General features: G+C 35.3%; 1 protein-coding gene across 3 annotated transcripts; it reads left to right on the top strand.

Annotated features, from left to right (window-relative positions):
- The first annotated feature begins 4,177 nt into the window (after positions 1-4,177).
- Positions 4,178-8,717, top strand: LOC131145535 (serine/threonine-protein kinase AFC2). 3 transcript variants are annotated; one of them, XM_058094676.1, is made up of 12 exons: positions 4,178-4,361; positions 5,333-5,525; positions 5,953-5,979; positions 6,079-6,232; positions 6,336-6,384; positions 6,478-6,592; positions 7,010-7,101; positions 7,196-7,352; positions 7,434-7,498; positions 7,581-7,678; positions 7,765-7,867; positions 8,221-8,717. In XM_058094676.1, the coding sequence occupies exons 1-12, from the start codon at positions 4,263-4,265 to the stop codon at positions 8,365-8,367; spliced, it is 1,299 nt and encodes a 432-aa protein (XP_057950659.1). In that variant the 5' UTR covers positions 4,178-4,262; the 3' UTR covers positions 8,368-8,717. The 3 variants fall into 3 exon arrangements, with proteins under 3 accessions (XP_057950659.1, XP_057950660.1, XP_057950661.1); XM_058094677.1 differs by lacking the exon at positions 5,333-5,525 and having other exon boundaries at positions 4,184-4,361; XM_058094678.1 differs by lacking the exons at positions 4,178-4,361; positions 5,333-5,525; positions 5,953-5,979; positions 6,336-6,384; positions 6,478-6,592 and having other exon boundaries at positions 6,082-6,232.
- Positions 8,718-22,377: the final 13,660 nt, after the last annotated feature.

The raw sequence follows: 22,377 nt of genomic DNA on the forward strand, positions 1-22,377 counted from the left end.
CAAAATAATTTTCAAAAAAATTTGAATAATCTCAAAACCCTAATATTGTCTTAATTTTGCAAATGAGGAAGTATTTATAGAGTTGGGAAGAATTATGGTCGTTGGGGACACACTGGGTATTTTGGAAAAAGATTAAGTGAGTTCAATTAAAAACAACCCAATTTAACCTCAGTAAAATTTGGACAACTCGAGAGGGTCGGTTGACCACTTTTGAGGTTCGGTCGACCAAGTTGCCCAGTTCGGTCGACTAGGGTGTTTTTGAACTGAGGAGATGGTCAACCAAACTTGAGGCGATTTCAGAACCTCCGAGATTTGGTTAACCAAGCCATTTTACAACTGTGAATTCGGTCGATCAGGACATTGGGATTTCCCACATGCCAATTCGAATCGACCAGGGCGTTGCAGTTCATTTTTAAAATGGTCGACCAATTGGTAAACTTTTTTACCCTGGAGAGGTTCAGTCGACCAAAGTGCTTAGTGTATTTTGGTTTGGTTGACCTACCATATAAAATTTTCAATTTAAGTCATTTTTTTTCTTTTGAAATCACCTCTATTCTTCATGATAATTATTTCTAAGATATGTGGGGGCTTTACATGCAATATATTTGGACCTATGGTTAGTCTAAGGTCTTTGAGTCCTATCATGCTTACAATGCATTAATTATTATAGACCATTAGAATTTAAATATTGTAGACCCAAATAAAACTTAATTGAAATACTACAAATAAATATTTTGGGTCTCCAATGTCTTTCACGTCCATATGCACCATATGAACCAATTGATCTTACGCATAAACTCATCAACCATTAAATATCAGAGTATTTGCCATAATCAGAACGGGATATGACCTATAAGGTCAACAATTTTCCTTGAGCACAAGAAGTATAAAAATAATCACTAGGTAAAAGAACTTTCTAATCCTTTAATGGATGTCCATGTATATTTTCAATGATTTGTCGCATCATAGTTGAACCAGGATGGCCAAGATGATCATGCCAAAGTATAAAACTTCTAGGCTCGTAGTACTTCTGGTGTATAAAATTTGATTCAACCATCTTTATTTTTGTGAAATATAGGCCAGATGAAAAACTTGAAAATTTTTCTAATATGATCCTCTGGTTTGAAACTGTAAATGTAATAAAAAGATATTTCATATCTCCTTAATTTTTGGTTTCAACATGATATTCATTGCGACGTATATTTTTAAAACTTAATAGATTTCTTCGGGATTTACAAAAAATACAACGCATCATCAATATACAATTTTGTCCCATTTGAAAACATAATGTGAACTCTTCTAGAGCCATCTATTACATTTATAAAGCCAAATATTGTATTAACATTAATTTCAGCTAATGTTAATTGTAAGAAATATTTTTTTAATACGAAGAGCTGTGTGAGTTGTGCCACTGTCCACCAAACACATGTCATCATCCATTTTATCAAGTTTATTTTGCACGATCTAATAAATGAAAAGTAAAATTTAAGAATTAGGAAAGATAACAAAATATTACCAAGCATATTATATGTAAAACTTTTAAAAATTGCAAAAATTATTTTTTTCAAAATAACATAAATATGAAGATAGTTTAATAATAGACATTTCCATTCTCAATCAAATGATCAATTTTACCATTATAATCCTAAAAAAAAAAATTAGAAACATCAAAATCAACATCCAAAGGAAACTCATACTTAGCATCAATGGGTTCAGACAAATTCACTTTAACATTTTTCTCTTTTTCTTTTAATGATACCTTGTAAAGATTAATTAGGTGTTTAGGAGTGCAACATATTCGAGACCAATGACTTTTTGTTCCACACATATAATAAATATTGTTATTATTTTGCACTTTGTTATTTTGTTCAAAGTTTCTTTATTCTTTACCCATTTCCTTTGAGTCTTTTCAACACCTTTGCTTTCAAACTTTGAAGGATGATCATCATGGGTTCAACAATTTTTTCCTACCAAGACCCCTTTTACCACCATGACCTCGTCCACGACTTTGTGAAAAAAACCATATTCATTTTAGGGAATGTTGTTGAGCCAGTTGGACAAAATTGATGGTTTTTCAACAAATCTCTTTCTTTTATTCAGCCACAAGAAAACAAGAAATTAACTCAAAATATTTTGTAAATCTACGGTCTTGATATTGCTGTTGTAAGAGCACATTTGAGGCATAAAAAGTCTAATATGTTTTTTCTAATATATCATCATCGATAATTTTTTCTTCACATAACTTCAATTGAGAGCTAATTTTGAATAAGGCTGAATTATATTCATTTATAATTTTAAAATCTTACAATCGTAAATGTATCCAATCATATCGAGTTTTTGGAAGAATTATCACTTTTTGGTGTTTATATCTCTCCTTCAAGTTATTCCAAATGACTAATGAATCCTTAATAGTAAGGTACTCAATTTTCAATTTGTTGTATAAATGGTGTAGAAGGAAAATCATTGCCTTTGTGCGATCCTCAGGGATGCTTAATTTCCTTCTTCAATTGTACTTCCAAGATTCATAACATTAAGGTGAATCTCAGTATCAAGTACTCATGACAGATAATTTCTTCCAGAAATATCAAGGGCAACGAATTCAAATTTTGTGAGATTTGATATCATAAAGTCACTTTGAAAACAAATAAAAATTCAAAGTTAGGTAAATATTAAATGGAAATGTATTCTCACATATATCCCAACATAAAAACATTTAAGGACATGTACTCAATATAAGAGATATAATTAACATATAAATATAATTTGACGAAAAACTAAAGTTATATAAATGACAAATGTTAAAGGAAACAAGATTTTTACATTAGAATAATACCAACGAAACTTGTTATACCTTTAGAGACTTGATGGTCCTGATAATGTGTTGTAAATGAAATAAAAAGTGGAAAAAAAATTTGAAATTATAGAAATTCAACAGTCTAGTTCTTTAGAAACTAGATGTTACTAATCATCTTATATCTCATTTTGTTGTAAAACATGCCCTTAGATAAGCAAATACATTAGCATCCAAAGGTTAACCACATAATGAACCATTATGTGGGCATACTAAAGGTTGTAATCTATTATCTAGATAGTCATCTACATAAATACAAATGTTTTACAACAAAATTTTTATTTTCATAATTTTCAAACATTATATCAATTGTCTCTTACTTTTAAATAACTATAACAACAATTAAAATTTGATAATATAAATTAAAAATTAAACCAATGTGTTTACCATTAGGGGTGAGCATTCGGTCGATATAGTTAATTTGGTTAATTAACTAAATTAAGTGAAATTTTTTAGTCAAAAAATTTCATTAACCGAATCGAACCAAATTAAAATTTCATATTTACCAAACTTAAAACCAATTAAACCGAATTTTGATTAAATCAGTTAACTGATTTTAATTGATTTAATATTTTAATATATATAAATAAAAAATGATATATGTGACACATTTCAAAATTTTAATATATAATATGTAAAAAATATAATATATAAATTATTTTAATATATATAAAATATATAATTATTAATTTATACTATTGTTAATCGGATATAACCGAAAAATCAAACCAAAAATTGAAAAATCGAAATTCAATGAAATAAAATTCAAACTGAAGCGAATAAATTTTTAACCAAACCAAACTAACCAAATTTACTTGATTAATTCGGTTTTAATTAAATTATTTGCTCCTATTTACCATATTAAAAATAAAAATAAATAAATAAATGTGTTTTATTATTTTTATTCCTTTTCGTCCATCGGATTCGACCTCAAAAGTCCTTTTCACACGAAGGACGCGACTATCGCATGTTCACTCATCTTTGGATTCTAATTCGACCAAATCATCTTGCGCCACGTAAAATCAGAACTTTCCTGGTCAAGGGTCAAACAAAATCATCTAATCAAATGCTCGAACCTATCTCCGGTAATTGTGCTAGAGCACGCTTGATCATTTCTCGCCCGGCGCGTTAGGACGCGCGCTTTACGATAAGCTCCCCAGCGCGGTTACGAAACCCTAACCTAACCTCGGTTACCAGAGGCATTATTTCTAACTATAGTTAAGACTATTCGATCAAACTACGGTTAGGATCGATACACGTGGACGGACAGATTTCGACCTCACCGCCCTACGCCTCCTTACATTGAGATAGGGCTAGGGTTTCCGCACATTTGTTGTTGCTCCTATCAACTTCTTCTCCTCCTTGGATTGTTGTTCATCAAACTTTTCTTTCGTGATCTCTCTCTGCGACAATGGAAATGGAACGCGTTATCGAATTTCCTCATACTCACATGGACAGGCGGCCAAGAAAGAGGCAGCGTTTGGGTTGGGACGTTCCTCTGCTTCCCAAGGTATAGATCTGTTTCATTGCTGTCTAATTTATTCGATTTTTTTTTTGTTATTTGTTTTTGTTTTGCTAGATCTGGTGAGGCTTCTTTAAATTAGGTGTAAATTGGATCAGGTATGGTCCGATCTTCTATGCTTAATGAAATCACAATGGATTAATGATGGATTTGCAGATTTTTTTAATCATTTGGATCTAAAACATTATACATGTTTTCGTTTGTAGGTTTTTTTTAATTGTTATTATTTTTTTTAATTTTTTTTCATTTTGTTGTGTTATTTACTTGATTTGTGGAATATTTATGCTTTGTTGGAGGTTAAGAAATTTTGTGGTATTTTTTCCCAGCGACAAGTTTTTTTGTTTAAAAGAGTAGTTTTTGTCGAACGTAAATTTTTAATACTCGATTTCGTTTCTGTTACATATTTTTGGAAAAATCTTCTGTGAATATAAATTCTTTATGCTTGATCGATTTTAGACGATGAAGATTCTGTATTTAAAGCTGTTGTAGAAAAAAATCTGCACTCCTCTCTGAACCAGATCTCCCTTTCAAAGATCAGGTCAGGGAGAAGCTAGACATCCCATTTCCTTGATTTTTCCTAAAAAGTTCATCCTAGTTGTTTCTCTACTGTTTTGAGCAGAATATATTGCTAGGCTTGTGGATCTGTCTATGCTAGATACCTGGGTTTTTATTGAAAATTCTTGTATTAAAGTATTAGATGCTGTAGATCTACAGTTTTCGAGTAATAATTTATCTTATGTTTTTAAAAATTCATCATTTTATCTTTTATTCCCATCTAGTAATCTGACATGTTTTTTTTTATCTTTTCCTTTTATACTTTCTTGTTTTCGTTATCTATTTTTGAGATGTTAATAATTCTTGCATGGTTGTTTGAAAGGCCACGAGATGAGATATCTGGGGAGGTATGGAATTTTAAGTTTTAATGTTTAGTTGGAACATGAATGGATGGCTGTGTGTAGGCTCAGCTAGGGATGTTGTGTGGCCAAGAGGTTGGGAATGTGACAAGCCTTGCATCTTCAACTGCACCCTCAGACCATTCTACTAGTTCTCTTTTTGTAAAAGGAGTGGCTCGAAATGGTTCCCCTCCATGGCGAGATGATGACAAAGATGGACATTACATGTTTGCGGTTGGAGAAAATTTAACTTCTCGCTGTAATTACACTTCACCACATTAAAACAATTTATGTTTATTGCTTGTGTTAATGTTTATTTCATTAGTCGGCTTGTTGGACCATCACCATGTCCCTACTTGTAGCGTCATGTGAACGTAAAATTATTTTAGTTTTAGGGTATTTGTTTATTTCATTAGTCATCTTGTTGGAACATCAGCATGCCTCTATTTGTAGGGTCATGTGAATTTAAAGTACGCTTCGTTTTAGGGGTATTTAGGTTGGCTACACAGTTTTATGGGGGTGTAAGTTGGTTTTCCTAATGGTTAAAACCATTTTGTTTCATGTGATAATAAAATCTTTTTTAAACTTTTTTTTTGTTCAATAAAACTGTCATGGTTGGAGTGCATGTGTCTGCTTGTGTGTGTGACTTTTTCTGATTATTTATCCCTTGGTTTGTGTTGGTGCAGATAAAATCCACAGCAAGATGGGTGAAGGTAAGTCTTCATGAAGTCTTAATTTGTCATTCCTCATTTAGTATTCTACTAGTACATATGTCGCATCACACATTCTTGATGACATTCCCTCTTTTACAGGCACGTTTGGCCAGGTTCTTGAATGCTGGGACAGAGAAAGGAAGGAAATGGTTGCCATCAAAATAGTCCGTGGTATCAAGAAGTATCGTGAAGCTGCAATGATAGAAATTGAAGTTTTACAGCAGCTTGGAAAACATGACAAAGGTGGCAATCGGTGCGTATTACTCTTGGTTTGGCTCCCTTGTGTACCATTATTAGCAGTCCGATAGGATTCTAAAAGCTTTGTGTCAATGGTTAAATGGGTTTATTCCTTGCAGTTGTGTGCAAATACGGAACTGGTTTGACTATCGTAATCATATCTGTATTGTAAGTATATGATTAATTTGTGATAGATTGATTTCCCCAATTTCACACATATTTGGGGGGTTAAGACTGGATGAATTCAAATGGTTTCAACAGGTTTTTGAGAAGCTTGGACCAAGCTTATACGATTTTCTACGGAAAAACAATTATCGCTCATTTCCCATTGACCTTGTCCGTGAGATTGGCAGACAACTATTGGAATGTGTAGCATGTGTGTAGTAATTACTTATGCTGGTTTCTCTTGCTATTAAATATGTTGCACTTTTTTTTTTCTTTTTTATTCTCAGTTCCCTTTTTGTGAGGGTAAATGCTATATGGTCGTTTCAATTTGTGTATAATATATTTGGTTTTTCCTTTTGTTCCTTGTATATATTAGTCATGCACATGCACATGTGCATGTGCAGGGGGGGACCCTGGGTGTTTGGCGGTGGTTCTATAATTTTTTGTGTGAGGTGGGGGGGGGGGATTTTTGAGAGGCAAGTAGGGAAATGTGTGTTTGTGTTGTGTTTATGCGTGCAAGATGGATGGTGGCTGTGATCTGGCTTTAGTTTATTTAAATTTATACTAAATCAGTTTAAATTGCTCTACCATTTTGCATGCTTAGTTGTTACTTTTATGAATTTGGCAGTTATGCATGATTTACACCTCATACACACCGATTTGAAGCCTGAGAACATTCTCCTAGTGTCTCCCGAGTACATTAAGGTTCCAGAGTACAAGGTATCTTTTTTAATTTTGTTGTTTTATGCCATTTGTTTATTGTCTGGCTTAGAAATCCTTGTATAGGCTTAATTTTTTTGTTTTCCAATTTCAGGTTTCATCGCGATCTCCCAAGGATGGTTCCTATTTTAAGAGAGTGCCAAAATCAAGTGCTATTAAGGTTATTGATTTTGGGAGCACTACTTATGAACGTCAAGATCAGAACTACATTGTGTCAACACGCCATTATCGTGCTCCAGAGGTTATTCTTGGTATGTAAACATATGTTATTGATCCTTGCAGCCTTTATTTTTGTATTAGAATAGAAATATTCACTTCATTTGATCTGGCAGGACTTGGATGGAGTTATCCGTGTGATATATGGAGCATTGGGTGCATCTTAGTGGAGTTGTGCTCGGTAGGTTTGTCAATTGCTGGTGTTCTTCACAAGATGAGAAGGATTTGGAATATCTTATCCAAATAACCTGTCCTTTGTCCAGGGAGAAGCATTGTTTCAAACTCATGAGAACTTGGAGCATCTTGCAATGATGGAGCGGGTACTGGGTTCACTGCCACAGCATATGTTGAAGAGAATAGAGTATGTCTTTTAATTGAGCATTGTAAAGAAGGATTATTTGAGTGGTGATGTGCAATTGCACCAACTGTTTTGTCTGTTTTCCTCAGTCGACATGCAGAGAAGTATGTTAGAAGGGGTAGATTGGATTGGCCGGAGGGTGCAGCGTCAAGAGAGAGTATCAAAGCTGTCCTGAAGTTGCCCCGCCTCCAGGTTAATAGATGCTAAATTAAACATTATTTGCTATTAGTTACTGTGAAACTTGTTTTATGTGGGTTTCCATTTGACTGACTAGATGCGTCCTTGCAGAACCAAAATTGTGGTAAACAATATAAAGTTTAAAATTGTCTGGTGACAAAAATTAAAATTAATTTTTTCCGAAGGCAAATGGAAACCACTCCATAAAATTATTGGCTTATTTTAGTTAGCTCTACCTGTTGAAGCCAGCTGAAGCAGTACCATAAGCGTCTGAAACCTAGTGTGCGAGTGTGCTAATATTTAGTTACCTGTATATGATATGATGGCTTATTTCTTTTGGTTTTTTTTTCCCCCTTGCATATTTGCAGAACCTAATAATGCAGCACGTAGACCATTCAGCAGGAGACGTGATACATCTATTGCAGGGACTCCTTAGATATGATCCTGCGGACAGGCTGACAGCTCGGGAGGCCTTGAGGCATCCTCTCTTCAACAGGGACGGCCTCAGGAGGTAAGCAAGTGAAGAGAAAAATGTGATTGAATATGAAGAAGCCTTTCTTTCTGAACTGGCATAACTGCGAAGAGTAGAGCCACAGATCAGAACAATTTATTTGAATGGAGTATCCCCTGGGCTCCTGAGGTTGCTGCCTGGTAAATGTGAATGTGAATGTGAATGGTATGATGGGTTAGATGGTGGACTCGTGTGTGTAGATATATGCCTTCCCACCAGTTTTGTCTAAATTAGCCCCCAATTTATTTCAAGACTAGTGGGGGAGGGGGGGGTGTCACACTTAGAAATTGTACAATATTGTTTTGCCCTAAATAATAATAATAATAATAATAATAATTGTTGAATTTGTTTGCACTGGTTTTGTTCATATTTGAGATGGTGTCCGAAGTCATTTTATCATCGTCTTTAAATGAGGTGCGCATAAGAGTGAACGCCAACTATGAGAGTTATCCAAAGTTAAAAGTGGATTTGTTGCATGATTTTATTTCACAATCCAATGAAAGCGGTTCGCTCTTAATGCAAGTTTCTATTATTAGTCAGCAAGCTTAGTGTCATCTTTCCTTATTTATGGGTTTTACCATGATAAAATATGGAAGAGGTTTGTGGGTGTGTTGCTTACCTTGCAAACAGGGTTCCAAATTAGACTTTCTTTGTTTTTAGTTTTTAATTGAATGAAGAACTTAAGAGGGGAGTGCAGAATAAGCATGGATGTACTCGCAAGTTTTGTATTACAACTACATTTAGTATATTAAAGTTTTTCTATTTTTTAAAAATATTAGTAATGTTAAATTTTTGATAAAATTAAAGTAGCGTTTTAAAATATAAAATTTAAACTTTAGATTTGTTTTTGTTTGCATATTGATTGAATTCAATGTAATTTTGCATTTTTAATTAGTTCACATGAATTCAAATTTAAAGTATAAAATCTAAGCTTACAAAAATATGATTAGACTATGTTTATTGTTTTTGTTACATGTTAAAGCAAATGATGCAAAATATGTAAAAAATTACGGATTCTGTCTAGTTCCCAAAGTTTTGATTGAAATTTTATTCCACCTGAAACTTCATAAATAAATTTAAATCCTTAACTTGCAAGGACAAAAAGAAATTGAAGAAGTTTGTGCATAACTGTGCAAGCCAGTCATCTTAGGCGAGAGTCTTTAAGATCATCTCAACATGCCTAAAACCATTTCACTTCGCTTCATGAGGCATATTATTATTATAGCAAAAATAAGATTGTAAGAGTAAAATTGAAGAGTTATATATCTATTAAGAAGATTACTAAAACATTTAGAATCAAAAGAGGACCTATATAATTTCTGTTGAGATAGAGAAAACTTAGATAAGGTACCATAGGAAAGTCTTAAAATATCAAATTATACAGATGTCACTACAAAATGTATAATAGACTTTATAGGTAGAGAGCATTAAGAGTTTGCTTTAAGCACTAATCTTCTTGTGTGAGGGATGGATGAACTTATTTAGGAATGTTCAAAATGAAATTGTCAATGATAGTGGCTTGATTGAAGAATGAAATTTTAGCTAGAATTGATCTTCATGAATCAAACACAGTTTATAATTAAAAAAATATTACAAAAATCAACATGTAGGAGTAATATTAATTTAATATTATTACTATTATAATAAAATAATAAGAACTAATAATAATTGCAATAACAATAATATTTATTATTATAAAAATAATAATAGCTAAAATAATTGTAATAACAATAATAATGATTATTATAAAAAATATTAACAACAAGAACAATAATAATATAAAAAGGCAATAATAATATTATTTTAAGGATGCTAATTTTTAAAAATAATAAAATAATAATAATAACAACAATAAAAAGTAATAATTACTCTAATAATAATCACTATTATAAAAAATAATAAAAACTAATAAAAAAAAAACAAATATTATTATTATAAAAATAATAACAACTAATAATAATTGCAATAACAATATTATCTATTGCAATAAAAAATAACCAAAAATAATAATTATTATTTTATGCATAATAATTATTATAAAAATAATAAAAACTAATAATTATTAAAAAATAATATTTATCATTATAGAAAAAATAATAACACCAAGGACAATAATAATAAAGGAAAGAATAATAATTATTATTTTAAGGATACTAAATTATATAAATTAATAAAATTAACCATAACAACAATTAAAAATAATAATAACATTATTAATAATCATTATTATCAAATAAAATTAAAATTAAATATTTATGCTTAGAGACAATATAAAAAAATGACTTACTTTTCATTCTGTTATAAAAGTTATTGAAGAATATCAAATATTAGAATGAAACAAAATTGGGATCCTTATAGTCATTCCATGTTACTAACTAAACACAAGAATTACTCTCCAAAAGTAATTCCATTCTTTCTTTGATTTGATGTAGGGGATGGATCGACCTAATCCTAATGTTCAACCTTCACACAAGCACATACACTCAAAATAGTTTATATTAAGAATTCAATTAACTAATCATAAATACCATAAGTTATGCAATATTTTACATTTTTAAGGATTTTGAAAAGATGTATGACTTGTTTAGCAATTAAGTCCTAATTAATTATTTCACAAAGAAATCAAGTTATATGCTGAAAAATTGTTATTCAAAGATTCAAGAATATAAGTTTTATGTTAGCAAACTAATATTCATCTAATTGATTTAAGCGCAAGCACCAATGTTACAATCTTATGGATTCAAAAGGATTATTCAAAGACGTGATTTTAATATATTAGCAAGGGTTCACAAAATATAGTAAGGATTCAAACACAAGTACTGAGATTACCAATAGATTTGTTTGGATGACCTTGATGTTGTTCCACATGTAGTCAGATCATACCGTAGGTCCTTTGAACAAGCGTTGAAATATCGAGATGAACGCAGCAATGGAATAAGGGAAGAGTGGTCGTATGGATGTATTTTGGTGGTTGCTGTGTGGGTGTTAGATGGGAGGCCGTGAGGGTGAGGGTGGGGAAGAAATGGAGATGGAATCGCTGGATAGGTAGTGGTCTCTCACCACTTGATCTCCGAAGAGAATGCATTCTTTCACACTACACAATCAAAATGATTGGACATAGCTACACAGGCTTTAGTAAAGAAATTCTTTCAATTCAATATCAGCTTTTAACTTTTTTCTTACAATGATACAAGACATATATGGACTTAGCAAGGGGGAGGGGGAGACAAGACATTAACTTACTAAGCTAGTATGGGGGACAAGATAAAAAACAACTAACAATTCCCACATAAGTATGAGAGACAAGAAAAGTAAATGCTCAGTAAATCCTAGCACATTAAAGACTAACACAACTTACAAAACTCACACATATGCAAGCTTGGTTGTCTTGCAATATTACAAATTAAATAAAAAGGCATAAATCAATGGGAATTCAAATCCATGTGAGCCCATTGGAATCATGTGGGGCCCACAAGACCATGTGGGGGCCCATATGAGTCTTGAGTTGGATTTTGCTTCCATACTTCACTTGGGGGTCTTCAAGCACCTCACATTCTTGAAATAACATATCCAAACACAATATAAAATGAACATAATAATCAAAAGTCTTCAAATCGAAAGTCTCCAAATCATCCCATGTGAACCTACAAAATAAAATTTAATGATAGTAAACATTTGGAGGTTGTCCACATGTTACCATGTTGGTAAAGGAGTGGGCATTGGGAGGTTATTCACGTGTTGCCCTATCTGCAAAAAAAAGGGGTAAGGCATGTTGATCCCCATCAGATTCCTTTTCTACTTGAATTTCATTTCGAAAATCAAATAAGGGATAGGTATATATGGGATTAGAATATTGGCCCACTTAGAATTGAGAGTGGTAAGGTGGATAAGTGGTGTAGTTTTAAAAAATAAAATAAAAAATTGAACATATTTGTAGTATGGTAAGAATAACACATGTAGAAGATTGGATAAAGAGTGGGGGTGGACCTTTCAACATAAAAATTTTAACATAAAGCCAAATAATACATTTCAGAGGAGTGAACTAGTTGATCTCAATGGTTATTGTTGGGAATGTGGCACCTTTCATACCATTTCTTTTTCTAGTAAGTAATAAATATTAATCCAACACTTGCCACGTTTCAACTTTGATACCATATCAACATAACCTGACCCGAAGTGGGTGTCGAGTAAACAGTCATACAAATAGCCCTAACAGCGGAAGTCAATATTTATAAACCATTCAGAATACAAATAACCAGAGTTCTAACCATCCATAAAACTCTAGGGGAAACATACATCCCTATGTCAAAACACTCACCCTGTCTATCAGGGTACCGATTCCTCTCTATCTCAGAGCTCTATCTCCTGGTCTGTCACGACTCCCTAAAATATTTAGATATTTGGGTGAGACACATCTCAATAATTATTTACAGTGTGTGACAATATGAGTTTCATTATATCATAATATATATATATATATATATATATATATATATATATATTCATTTTAGTGATAATACCATCTGAGAAAATATACCAATTATTCTCATAATCATATAGATATAAAACACAAGCTTTTATAAGCTTTATTTTCATTTTTCATCTCATTCACATGTAACCCATATTTATCAGCGAAAGTTCTCGAGGATAGGGGAGATTACACGGTCATACATGTAGTTGCCCTTTGCTCTAATATCGTTTGTAATCCTGCCCGACTAACTCGGGTATGACTACAACTAATACTTATCAGAGCACTCACCTTACTCAGTAAGCCCTTAGGCGGAGAGTTTTACTTCGCCTTATTTATTCATTTTATTAAACTCACACTCTTTCTTTGCTCTTTCATTTCCATTTCACCTCTAGCTCATGAGTGTCCACTGTAACCAATCTATGTGTCGTCTGTAACTCATGGCTGCCCCGAGGATATTCTCCACGCCATGCTTCCCCCCATAGTTGAGATTGTGCGGCCTGAAGGCTAGATCTAAACCGTGGTTGGTCGACCCGGTTAGATCAAAATAAGAAATCACTCCCTGTCTGTCTGTAGTACAACTGGCCTACCGCAGCCTAGTCCAGACCCAAGGGTGGTCAATGTCTCTCCGAAGGCCCAATCGACTATCACGCCATACTCTCCACAAGACCGTGTGGTTGCACTAACACCTCTCTAGCAAAGGTACCATGCTCTATATCAACAATCGTCCATCAAGGTTATCATTTCCACATTTCATTATTCACATTTCGTATTCACATATCAGTATTCATATTTCAGCATTCACATTGCAATATTCACATATCCATATTCACATTCCAGTATTCACATTTCAACTTTCACAATTGCAATATTCACATTGCAATGTTCACATTTTCATATTCTCATTTCAGTATTCACATTGCAGTATTCTCATTGCAATTTTCATATATCCAGTATTCATATTTCAACATCCACATTACAGTATTCACATTTTCATATTCATATTCCAATATTCACATCTCATCTCATAATGTTATATATCACATTTCATGTATTTCAACACTTCTTAATAAAGCAGTTATGTATTCCACTTTTTAACATTTTCCATGTTTCCAATCTTACATTATCCCAGTTCAGTATGTAAAACATAACTAGTTTCCATTATCTTCATTTCTACATAAAACCTTTCAATAAATATATCATAGGCTTATTATTCTCAGTGCAAAACACACACCCAATTTCAAACACGTTTCCAGAATAAATCATATGCCACACAATTTTATTTGATATTAGTATCATAATAATTTCAGGCAAAATATCATACTCACATTTTCACATACTAATTCAACCAATAATTCTCAAAATAATTGCTATAATTTATTCCCTTTACTTGACTTACTGAGAGGTCCACTAACACCCTAAATCCTATGCTCCCTAGCGTTTGCAGCTCAAAATCCTAAAAATCACATTTTTCCTAGATTAAACAACTCATCTCCCAAAATAATTCTTATTTAACATTTCTTAGGTTCTGAATACTTCAAATAGCCCATAAAATCCTAAAATAACTTACTTACCCTGATTTTGGAATGGTGCCCCGGAACTCCAAATTGAAAATCTGCTCCAGCAAAGTTGTAGAGAATCTTCCCATGAACCTCGTGGCGGTTCTCGATCGTTAATCCAGGTTATAATGGAGCCGAAATTGGAGAGAGAGAGAGAGAGAGAGAGAGAGAGAGAGAGAGAGAGAGAGAGAGAGAGAGAGAGAGAAAACCGTAGGTTTAGAGAAAGAGAGCGAAAGGAGAGAGAAAATACTCGCTGAAAATGAGGGTTTCACTATTTATAGGCCGACGTTTGTCGAAGAGTTCAAGTGATTCGTCAACGAGCCCACGAAGGCACTTCATTGACGAGGAGGCTAGTTTGTCGATGAACCTGAAATTATCTTAATTTTTCCTGACTTTCAGTATCTTCTCGTCGATGAGACACGTGTACTTCATCGACGAGACCTAGAGGGACATTCGTCGACGAGAACTTTGGGTTCATCGACGAATCCCTGTTGATCCCCTTTTTTCCTTTTCCCTCTCTTTCATTTCTTTTATTTTAGTACTTTCATTCATTTAATTTTTTTGGGTCTCTACATTCTCCCCTCCTTATAAAATTTCGTCATCGAAATTGGTACTCATCATCTTTTCATCCTCATAGGAAACATCCCAATTTTATTAATTACCCTCACTTATGGCATAGGAATACCGTAATATTACATTTACGGTCCTGGGGGATTACAATAACCCAAACAAAATTCTTCCGAAACCATTCTTATCCTAAAACCAAAAACGCTATCTATCCTACATTACACTATACAAATCAACATATATACCTTAATATTTTCTTTTACTTTGACTGGTACAACTCTAAACTCCACTGAAGAGATGTGGATATTTTTGGCGCATCTTTTCCTCTAATTCCCAGGAAGCTTCCTCTACTGCATGACTGCGCCATAACACTTTTACCAGTGGAATCCTCTTTGTACGCAACTCTTGTTCTTTCCAATCTAAAATCTGCAGTGACATCTCTTCATAAAATAAGGCATTATCAATCTCTAGTGCCTCATAACTGATCACATGGGAGGGATCTGGGACATATTTCCTCAACATGGAAACGTGAAATATGTCATGGATTCTAGTCAAATCTGGTGGTAACGCCAACCTGTAGGCAACTGGATCCACTCTTTTAAGAATCTCGAATGGTCCAATGTACCTAGGGCTCAGTATACCCTTCCCCCCAAATCTCATAACTCCTTTCAAAGGTGCCACCTTTATAAACATATGATTCCCTACGTCAAACTCTAACTCTCATTGGCGAGTATCTACATAGCTTTTTTGCCGACTCTGTGCTATTCTGATACTGTCTCTGATGAGTTTGACTTTATCTTGAGTCTGCTATATAAGCTCTGGCCCCAAATCTATCTTTCCCCAATCTTATCCCAATATAACGGGGATCGACACCTCCTGCCATATAACGCCTCATATGGTGCCATCCCAATGCTAGCCTGATAGCTATTGTTATAAACAAACTCGACTAGTGGTATAAACTGTATCCAACTACCTCCAAAGTCTAGCACATAAGCTCGTAGCATATCCTCCAGTATTTGTATCATCCTCTCTGTTTGCCCATCTGTATGAGGATGAAATGCTGTGCTGAATGATAACTGAGAACCCATGGTTCCTTGTAAACTTCTCCAAAAGCGGGATGTAAACCGTGGGTCTCGGTCCGATTCTATGAACACTAGCATGCCATGCAGTCTAACCATCTCCTGAATATACAAATCCACTAGTCTGCTCAAGGAGTAGTTAATTCTGATAGGAAGGAAATGGGCAGTCTTCATAAGTCGATCTACAACTACCCAAATGGTGTCCTGTCTATGTAATGCCGACGGTAATCCTGTGACAAAAACTATCGCTATATGCTCCTATTTCCGCTCAGGGATGTAGAGTGGATGCAATGATCCTGTTGGTCTCTAATGCTCAACTTTTACCTGCTAGCATGTCAAACACTGCGCTACAAACTCGGCAAACTCTCTTTTCATATTGCTCCACCAAAAAGACTCCCAAAGATCCCTATACATTTTAGTGCTACCAGGGTGTACAGTATACATGGATCGGTGTGCTTCCTCCATAATAATTTTTTTAATCTTAGGGTTAGCAGGTACACATAACTTGGTATGGAACCTCAAGGCTTTATCATTTGAGATATTGAAATCTACCTCCAGACCATCCTATACTTTTACCATAAGCTTTACTAACTCTGAATCACCCCTATGAGCCGCTTTAATTCTTTCCTGTAGGGTCGGCTGCAGCACAAGACTGATAATAAATGCTTGGTGATCACCTTTTACTAGTTCCACACCAAGCCTTTCTAAGTCCATCTGGATCAGATGCTGCATCACCACTGCAAATACTGATGAACCTACTGATTTCTGGCTCAAAGCATCAGCCACCACATTAGCTTTTCCTGCGTGGTAACTGATGGTGTAGTCGTAATCTTTATCAGCTCCAGTCCTCTCCTCTGCTGCATGTTTAATTCTTTCTACGTGAAGAAGTACTTTAGGCTCTTATGATTGGTAAAAATCTCACACCTACCCCCATTTAGATAGTGTCTCCAAATTTTCAACGCATAAACTACTGCTGCTAACTCCAAATCATGGGTAGGGTAATTCTTCTCATATTCCTTCAACTATCGAGAGGCATATGCTATAACTCTCCCCTGTTGCATCAGAACACATCCGAGCCCTTTATGTGATGCATCATTGTAAATTACGAAACCCTCTTCTCCTAAAGAAATCGTCAAAACCGGTGCAGTGATGAGTCATTGCTTCAACTCTTGGAAACACCATTCATATTCATTAGACAACTCAAATTTCACACTTTTCTTGGTCAATCTAGTCAACAAACCCGACAATTTAGAAAAACCCTAAACAAATCTGTTGTAGTACCCAGCCAATCCCAAGAAACGTCTGATCTCCTGCACATTCTTCAGTTGTACCCAGTATACTACCGCCTCAATCTTGCTCGGATCCACTAAAATACTTCCCTTGGATACCACATGTCTAAGGAAGGTAATTTGCTCTAGCCAGAACTCGCACTTTTTGAATTCCGCATATAGTTTTCTTTCTCTTAACACCTGAAGCACTATCCTCAGATGTTCCTCGTGCTCCTCTGGGCTCTTTGAATACACTAGTATGTCGTCAATGAACACTAACACAAACTGATCTAAATATTGGTGGAATACCCTGTTCATCAAATCCATAAACACTGAAGGAGCATTTGTCAGTCCAAACGGCATAACTAGGAATTTATAGTGGCCATACTGAGTCCTTAATGTTGTCTTCAGATCATCTTCCACCCTGACCTTCACCTGATGGTACCCAGACCGTAGATCTATCTTCGAGAAAATATGTGTCCCCTATAATTGATCAAACAAATTATTGATGCAGGGAAGCGGGTTGTAAACACCCCAATTTTAACCCGGCCTTTCTGAGAATACCCTGCATAATAAGAATTTAGCTTTGTATCCCAAGAATTGGAAGGATCTGATTAAGTCCAGTTTATTTCAAAATTGAGTCTCATTTTATTTCAAATTTGAGTCTAGGTTATTTTTAATTGAGTCCTTTTCAAAATTTATTTCTTTTAATCTTTAAAATGAGTCCTAGTATTTTCAAACTTGAATGCCAGTTATTTTCAAAATCGAGTCCTGGGTATCTTTAAATCGATTCCTGATATTTTTAAAATTGAAGTCCCCTGATGGAATGGTCAATACTGGGGCTGTGACTAGTCGCTGCTTCAATTCTTGGAAGCTCTACTCACACTCACTAGTCCATTCAAACCTACTATTCTTTCTCGTAAGCTGTGTCAAAGGACTTGACAGTTTGGAGAAACCCTTGATGAACCGACGATAGTACCTTACTAGACCTAAGAAACTTCTAATCTCATGCACGTTATTCAGTCTCGCCCAATCAACTACTGCCTCTACGTTGCTTGGGTCCACTGAGATTCCTTCCCTAGACACTGCATGTCCTAGAAATGCAACCTGTTCTAGCTAGAACTCGCACTTCTTGAATTTAGCAAATTACCTCTTCTCTCTGAGTACCTGTAGAACCAGCCTCAAATGAGCTTCATGCTTTGCAGAACTCCTTGAATAAACCAGGATGTCATCAATGAACACCACCACGAACCGATCTAGATACTTGTGGAACACCTTGTTCATAAGATCCATGAATGTTGCAGGCGCATTTGTCAAACCGAACGGTATAACCAGAACTTCGTAATGGTCATACCGGGTTCGAAAAGCTATCTTCGATATATCCTCTAATTTCACCTTTAACTGATGATACCCGGATCGTAGATTGATCTTAGAGAAAACCTGAGTGGCCTTCAGCTGGTCAAACAGATTGCCTATATGAGGTAACATGTACTTATTTTTCACTATCACCTTATTAATCTCCCTACAGTCGATGCACATCCTCATCGACCCATCCTTCTTGTTTATGAACAATATCGGCGCTCCCTAGGGTGATACACTCGGTCTGATGAACCCCTTGTCAAGAAGTTCTTGTAGTTGCTTACTTAGCTCCTTTAATTCAGCCAGAGCCATTCAGTATGGAGCCTTGAAAATTGGTGTCGTCCTTGGAGTTAACTCAATGGAAAAATCCATTTCACGATCCGGAGGCAATACCGGTAAGTCCTAAGTAAACACATCTAAGAAATCCCTTATCACCGGGATATCCTCCAACTTGAGTTCCTCCTTCAGTGCTTCTTTCACAAATGCAAAATACCCCTAGCAGCCACGTCAAAGTAAATTCTTTGCCTGAATCACTAAAAGAATCTATGGTGCAGAGCGCACACACGATCCAACAAATTTAAACTCTTGCTCCTCTAGAGGTTTGAACACTACCTCCTTTCTCTAGCAGTTTATACTTACGTAGAGGGATGCTAGCCAATCCATCCCCAAAATAATGTTGAATCCATGCATATCAAAGACAATTAGACTAGCAGGCGGCCTTCTCCCTTGACCAATCAATATTCTTGAGAGGAATAGTTGAATCTCCACTAGGTAGTCTCTCATTACCTTGTTACACACTATGACTGACCCTGTCCACTAGCTCAGTAAAACTCTGCGTTAATAACGCCACCACCTGCGAGCGTATTTCCTACCTTAGACCTCTCTCAAACATCCGAGCCTTCTTCAGCTCATCCAAGACCATGTGCAGAGTGAAACGAGATAGCTCCACAAACCTAACCATATACTGTTGCACAGTCATAGGCCCCTGGGTCAGATGCAGGAACTCCTCTACCTTCGCCTCTCGGGTGGCAACAAAGAAGTATCTGCTGAAGAAAATCTCTCTAAAGCAGCTCTAGGTAATAGATGCATACCCTGGGCGTTGTTCCTCCACCTTCTTGGCGAACCTCCACCACCTCTTTGCTTCCCCCACTAACTTAAAGGTGGAAAACCTCACCTTCTGTTCCTCTGTGCACTCTAGCACACCTAACGGCTCCTCCATCTCTTAAACCCAATTTTCAGCTATAATTGGGTTCACTCCTCCTGAAAATGCCAGCGGATTCGTTTGGGTAAACTGCTGGAACATGCAACCCCTATTCACCAATAGCTAATCTTGCTCTCGGGAATCCCTTAGGGCTTCCTTCCTAGCCTGACGTGCTATACTGTGCAGCATTACCGAGGCATCGACGTCATCTTCACTGGAGGTATCCACATAATTATCTCCTCCAACTACGACGTCCTTCCCCCTAGAATTCATCTTGAAGATTGGATAGAAACCGACTTAGAAATTCCACATTTATCATGGTTGATGCAAGTATGTAATGACTAACAATTAAAACATATGAGTTTGCAGTTAAAGGAATCATTTATACACTTTTGCTACAAAACTGCCAAGGTACCGACCCCTAATCATAATGCTGACACTACGTACATATTCTTCCAACCTAACATTCCCAACCTAAATTTCTAGGCTCCAGTCTCTTAACCTAGAAATGAAACCATAAATGGATTTACCATGGTTTTCCTAAAATTGTCATTCCAAGAAAAACACAAAAGATCGTCAATGAATCTCCGCCTCTAAGCTTCCATACTAAAACCCAACCTAACTTACCCCTTCCTATCCTTAACTTATCTCAACCTATACTTTGGTAATCATCCGTTATCAAAGTCTGCAAAACCTAGCAAACCTAGGCTCTAATACCACCTATAACGCCTCGACCCTCCACGTGAGCCTGGGGTGCTACTCTATTGACGTCTATGTACCTAATACCATATTCATTATAACATTGTAGTGGAAATAAATAAAATAGTCTCCATAATCCATTACCAGAGTTCTATGATACTAACATACATCAGAGTCTCCCAATACTCATAATACAAACCATAGGACAATTCTAAAACTAACTCAGTCCATACACCCATATTACATACTTAGGGGCTTCAAACCCAAATTAAATACAGTAGAGTTCTTACTGACACTCATAAAAAAAATCTAACAGGCTATCAACCCACCTCGGAGTTTGCTAACCTCGACCTCGAGATGGTCCTGAAAAGATAGTTTGTATATTGGGGGTGAGACAATTCTCAGTAAGGCATATTAAGTTAACATCAGTGTGTGGTCAGCATGCATTTAGTGTATACAAAAAACATCCATCCTTCATTTAACTGAAAATAGCATTTATGCATTGTACTCACTTTATACTGTTGAAAATATTCATCTCGTTTCCATGGTATAAATAGTTCAGTAAATAAATAGTATCATTTACATAAATTTACAGATATGCATAAAAGACACTCTCTGGGACTAAACACCATTTACTTCCCTCGTGGTACGGGTTGTGCGGACCGAAGGCTAGACTAAGCCTGGGGTGATCGACCTAGATAAAGTCAAATCATACGTCTGCATCTAACTCCAACTACGCAGGTATCCACAACTTGCTTGCGAGATTTCGATTGCCCTACCACATCCTGAAAGTCCAGACTTCCAGGGAAGGTACACCCTCTACTGAGGCTAATCGGCTAAGACCACCCTATACTTTCATCTAGAATAGTGTGGACGCACATGGCCAAATACTGAATCTCTAGCAACGGAACCATGCTCATAACATAATTGGTCCTTAGGGTTCTTAAAGCATACCATGCAAATTAAGTAATAAAAACTGTATTTCAACTCATTTAATATAAAATCTGTCATATTATAAAACTTGACCCTCGACTGTCATATGCCTCTTGGCTCACAGCGGCTATATCAAATCTTGTTCCTCGTGGCTATCATATAAAACTCGGCTCATAGCCACTATATCAAATCCAGGCCCTCGTGGCCGTCATATAAAACTCCCTGTGTTTTCACAAATAGTTCCTGTATTTCATAAGCAGTTCCAGTATTTCACAAAAATTTTCAATATTTCACAAACATTTCCATAAAATCGGTTATACAATAACCCTGAAATATTATCCATTTGCCACACGATTTCAGTATATAGTATATCCCATTTATAACATCAAACCAAACTTTCCACTGTTCATTTTTACTCAAAATACCATATCATATATCCTAAGTTTGAAAAGTCCATTTTGAATGGTTGGTTTTCGAAATAACAGTTAAAAATCATAAATATACATATATAGCACTTTAATCGATTCAATTTTAGTAAAATTATGACTTAACTTAATCCCCTTACCTGACTTACTAGAAAGCTTTCTGGAACCCTAAATTCACGCCCTACGGTGTTCAAAGCTTAAAACCCTAAAATGCATTTTCCCCAAATTAATCATCACAACCCACAAAATACTTATCATTAAACATTCCCTAGGCCTTCTATACTCCAAATCCACAATAAAACTCCAAAATACCTACTTACCCTGGTTTTGGAGTGGTGCCTGGAAAGACCCCGTTCAAAAATCTACTCTACTAGACTTGTAGAGAATTTTCCCTAGATTCTCCTGGTAACTTCCGATCGTCAAATTTGGTGATGAACGACAAAGAATCGTAGAGAG

The sequence above is a fragment of the Malania oleifera genome, chromosome 13 (genome assembly GCF_029873635.1).
Source record: "Malania oleifera isolate guangnan ecotype guangnan chromosome 13, ASM2987363v1, whole genome shotgun sequence".
Classification (NCBI taxonomy): domain Eukaryota; kingdom Viridiplantae; phylum Streptophyta; class Magnoliopsida; order Santalales; family Ximeniaceae; genus Malania; species Malania oleifera.

What these genes read in the sequence shown, in the direction of transcription:
- LOC131145535 (XM_058094676.1), top strand. Translation starts at nt 4,263, where the DNA reads ATGGAAATGGAACGCGTTATCGAATTTCCTCATACTCACATGGACAGG. An exon ending in ATCGTAATCATATCTGTATT is followed by an intron (nt 6,385 to 6,477) that starts GTAAGTATATGA and finishes TGGTTTCAACAG; the next exon opens with GTTTTTGAGAAGCTTGGACC. An exon ending in TGAAGTTGCCCCGCCTCCAG is followed by an intron (nt 7,868 to 8,220) that starts GTTAATAGATGC and finishes GCATATTTGCAG; the next exon opens with AACCTAATAATGCAGCACGT.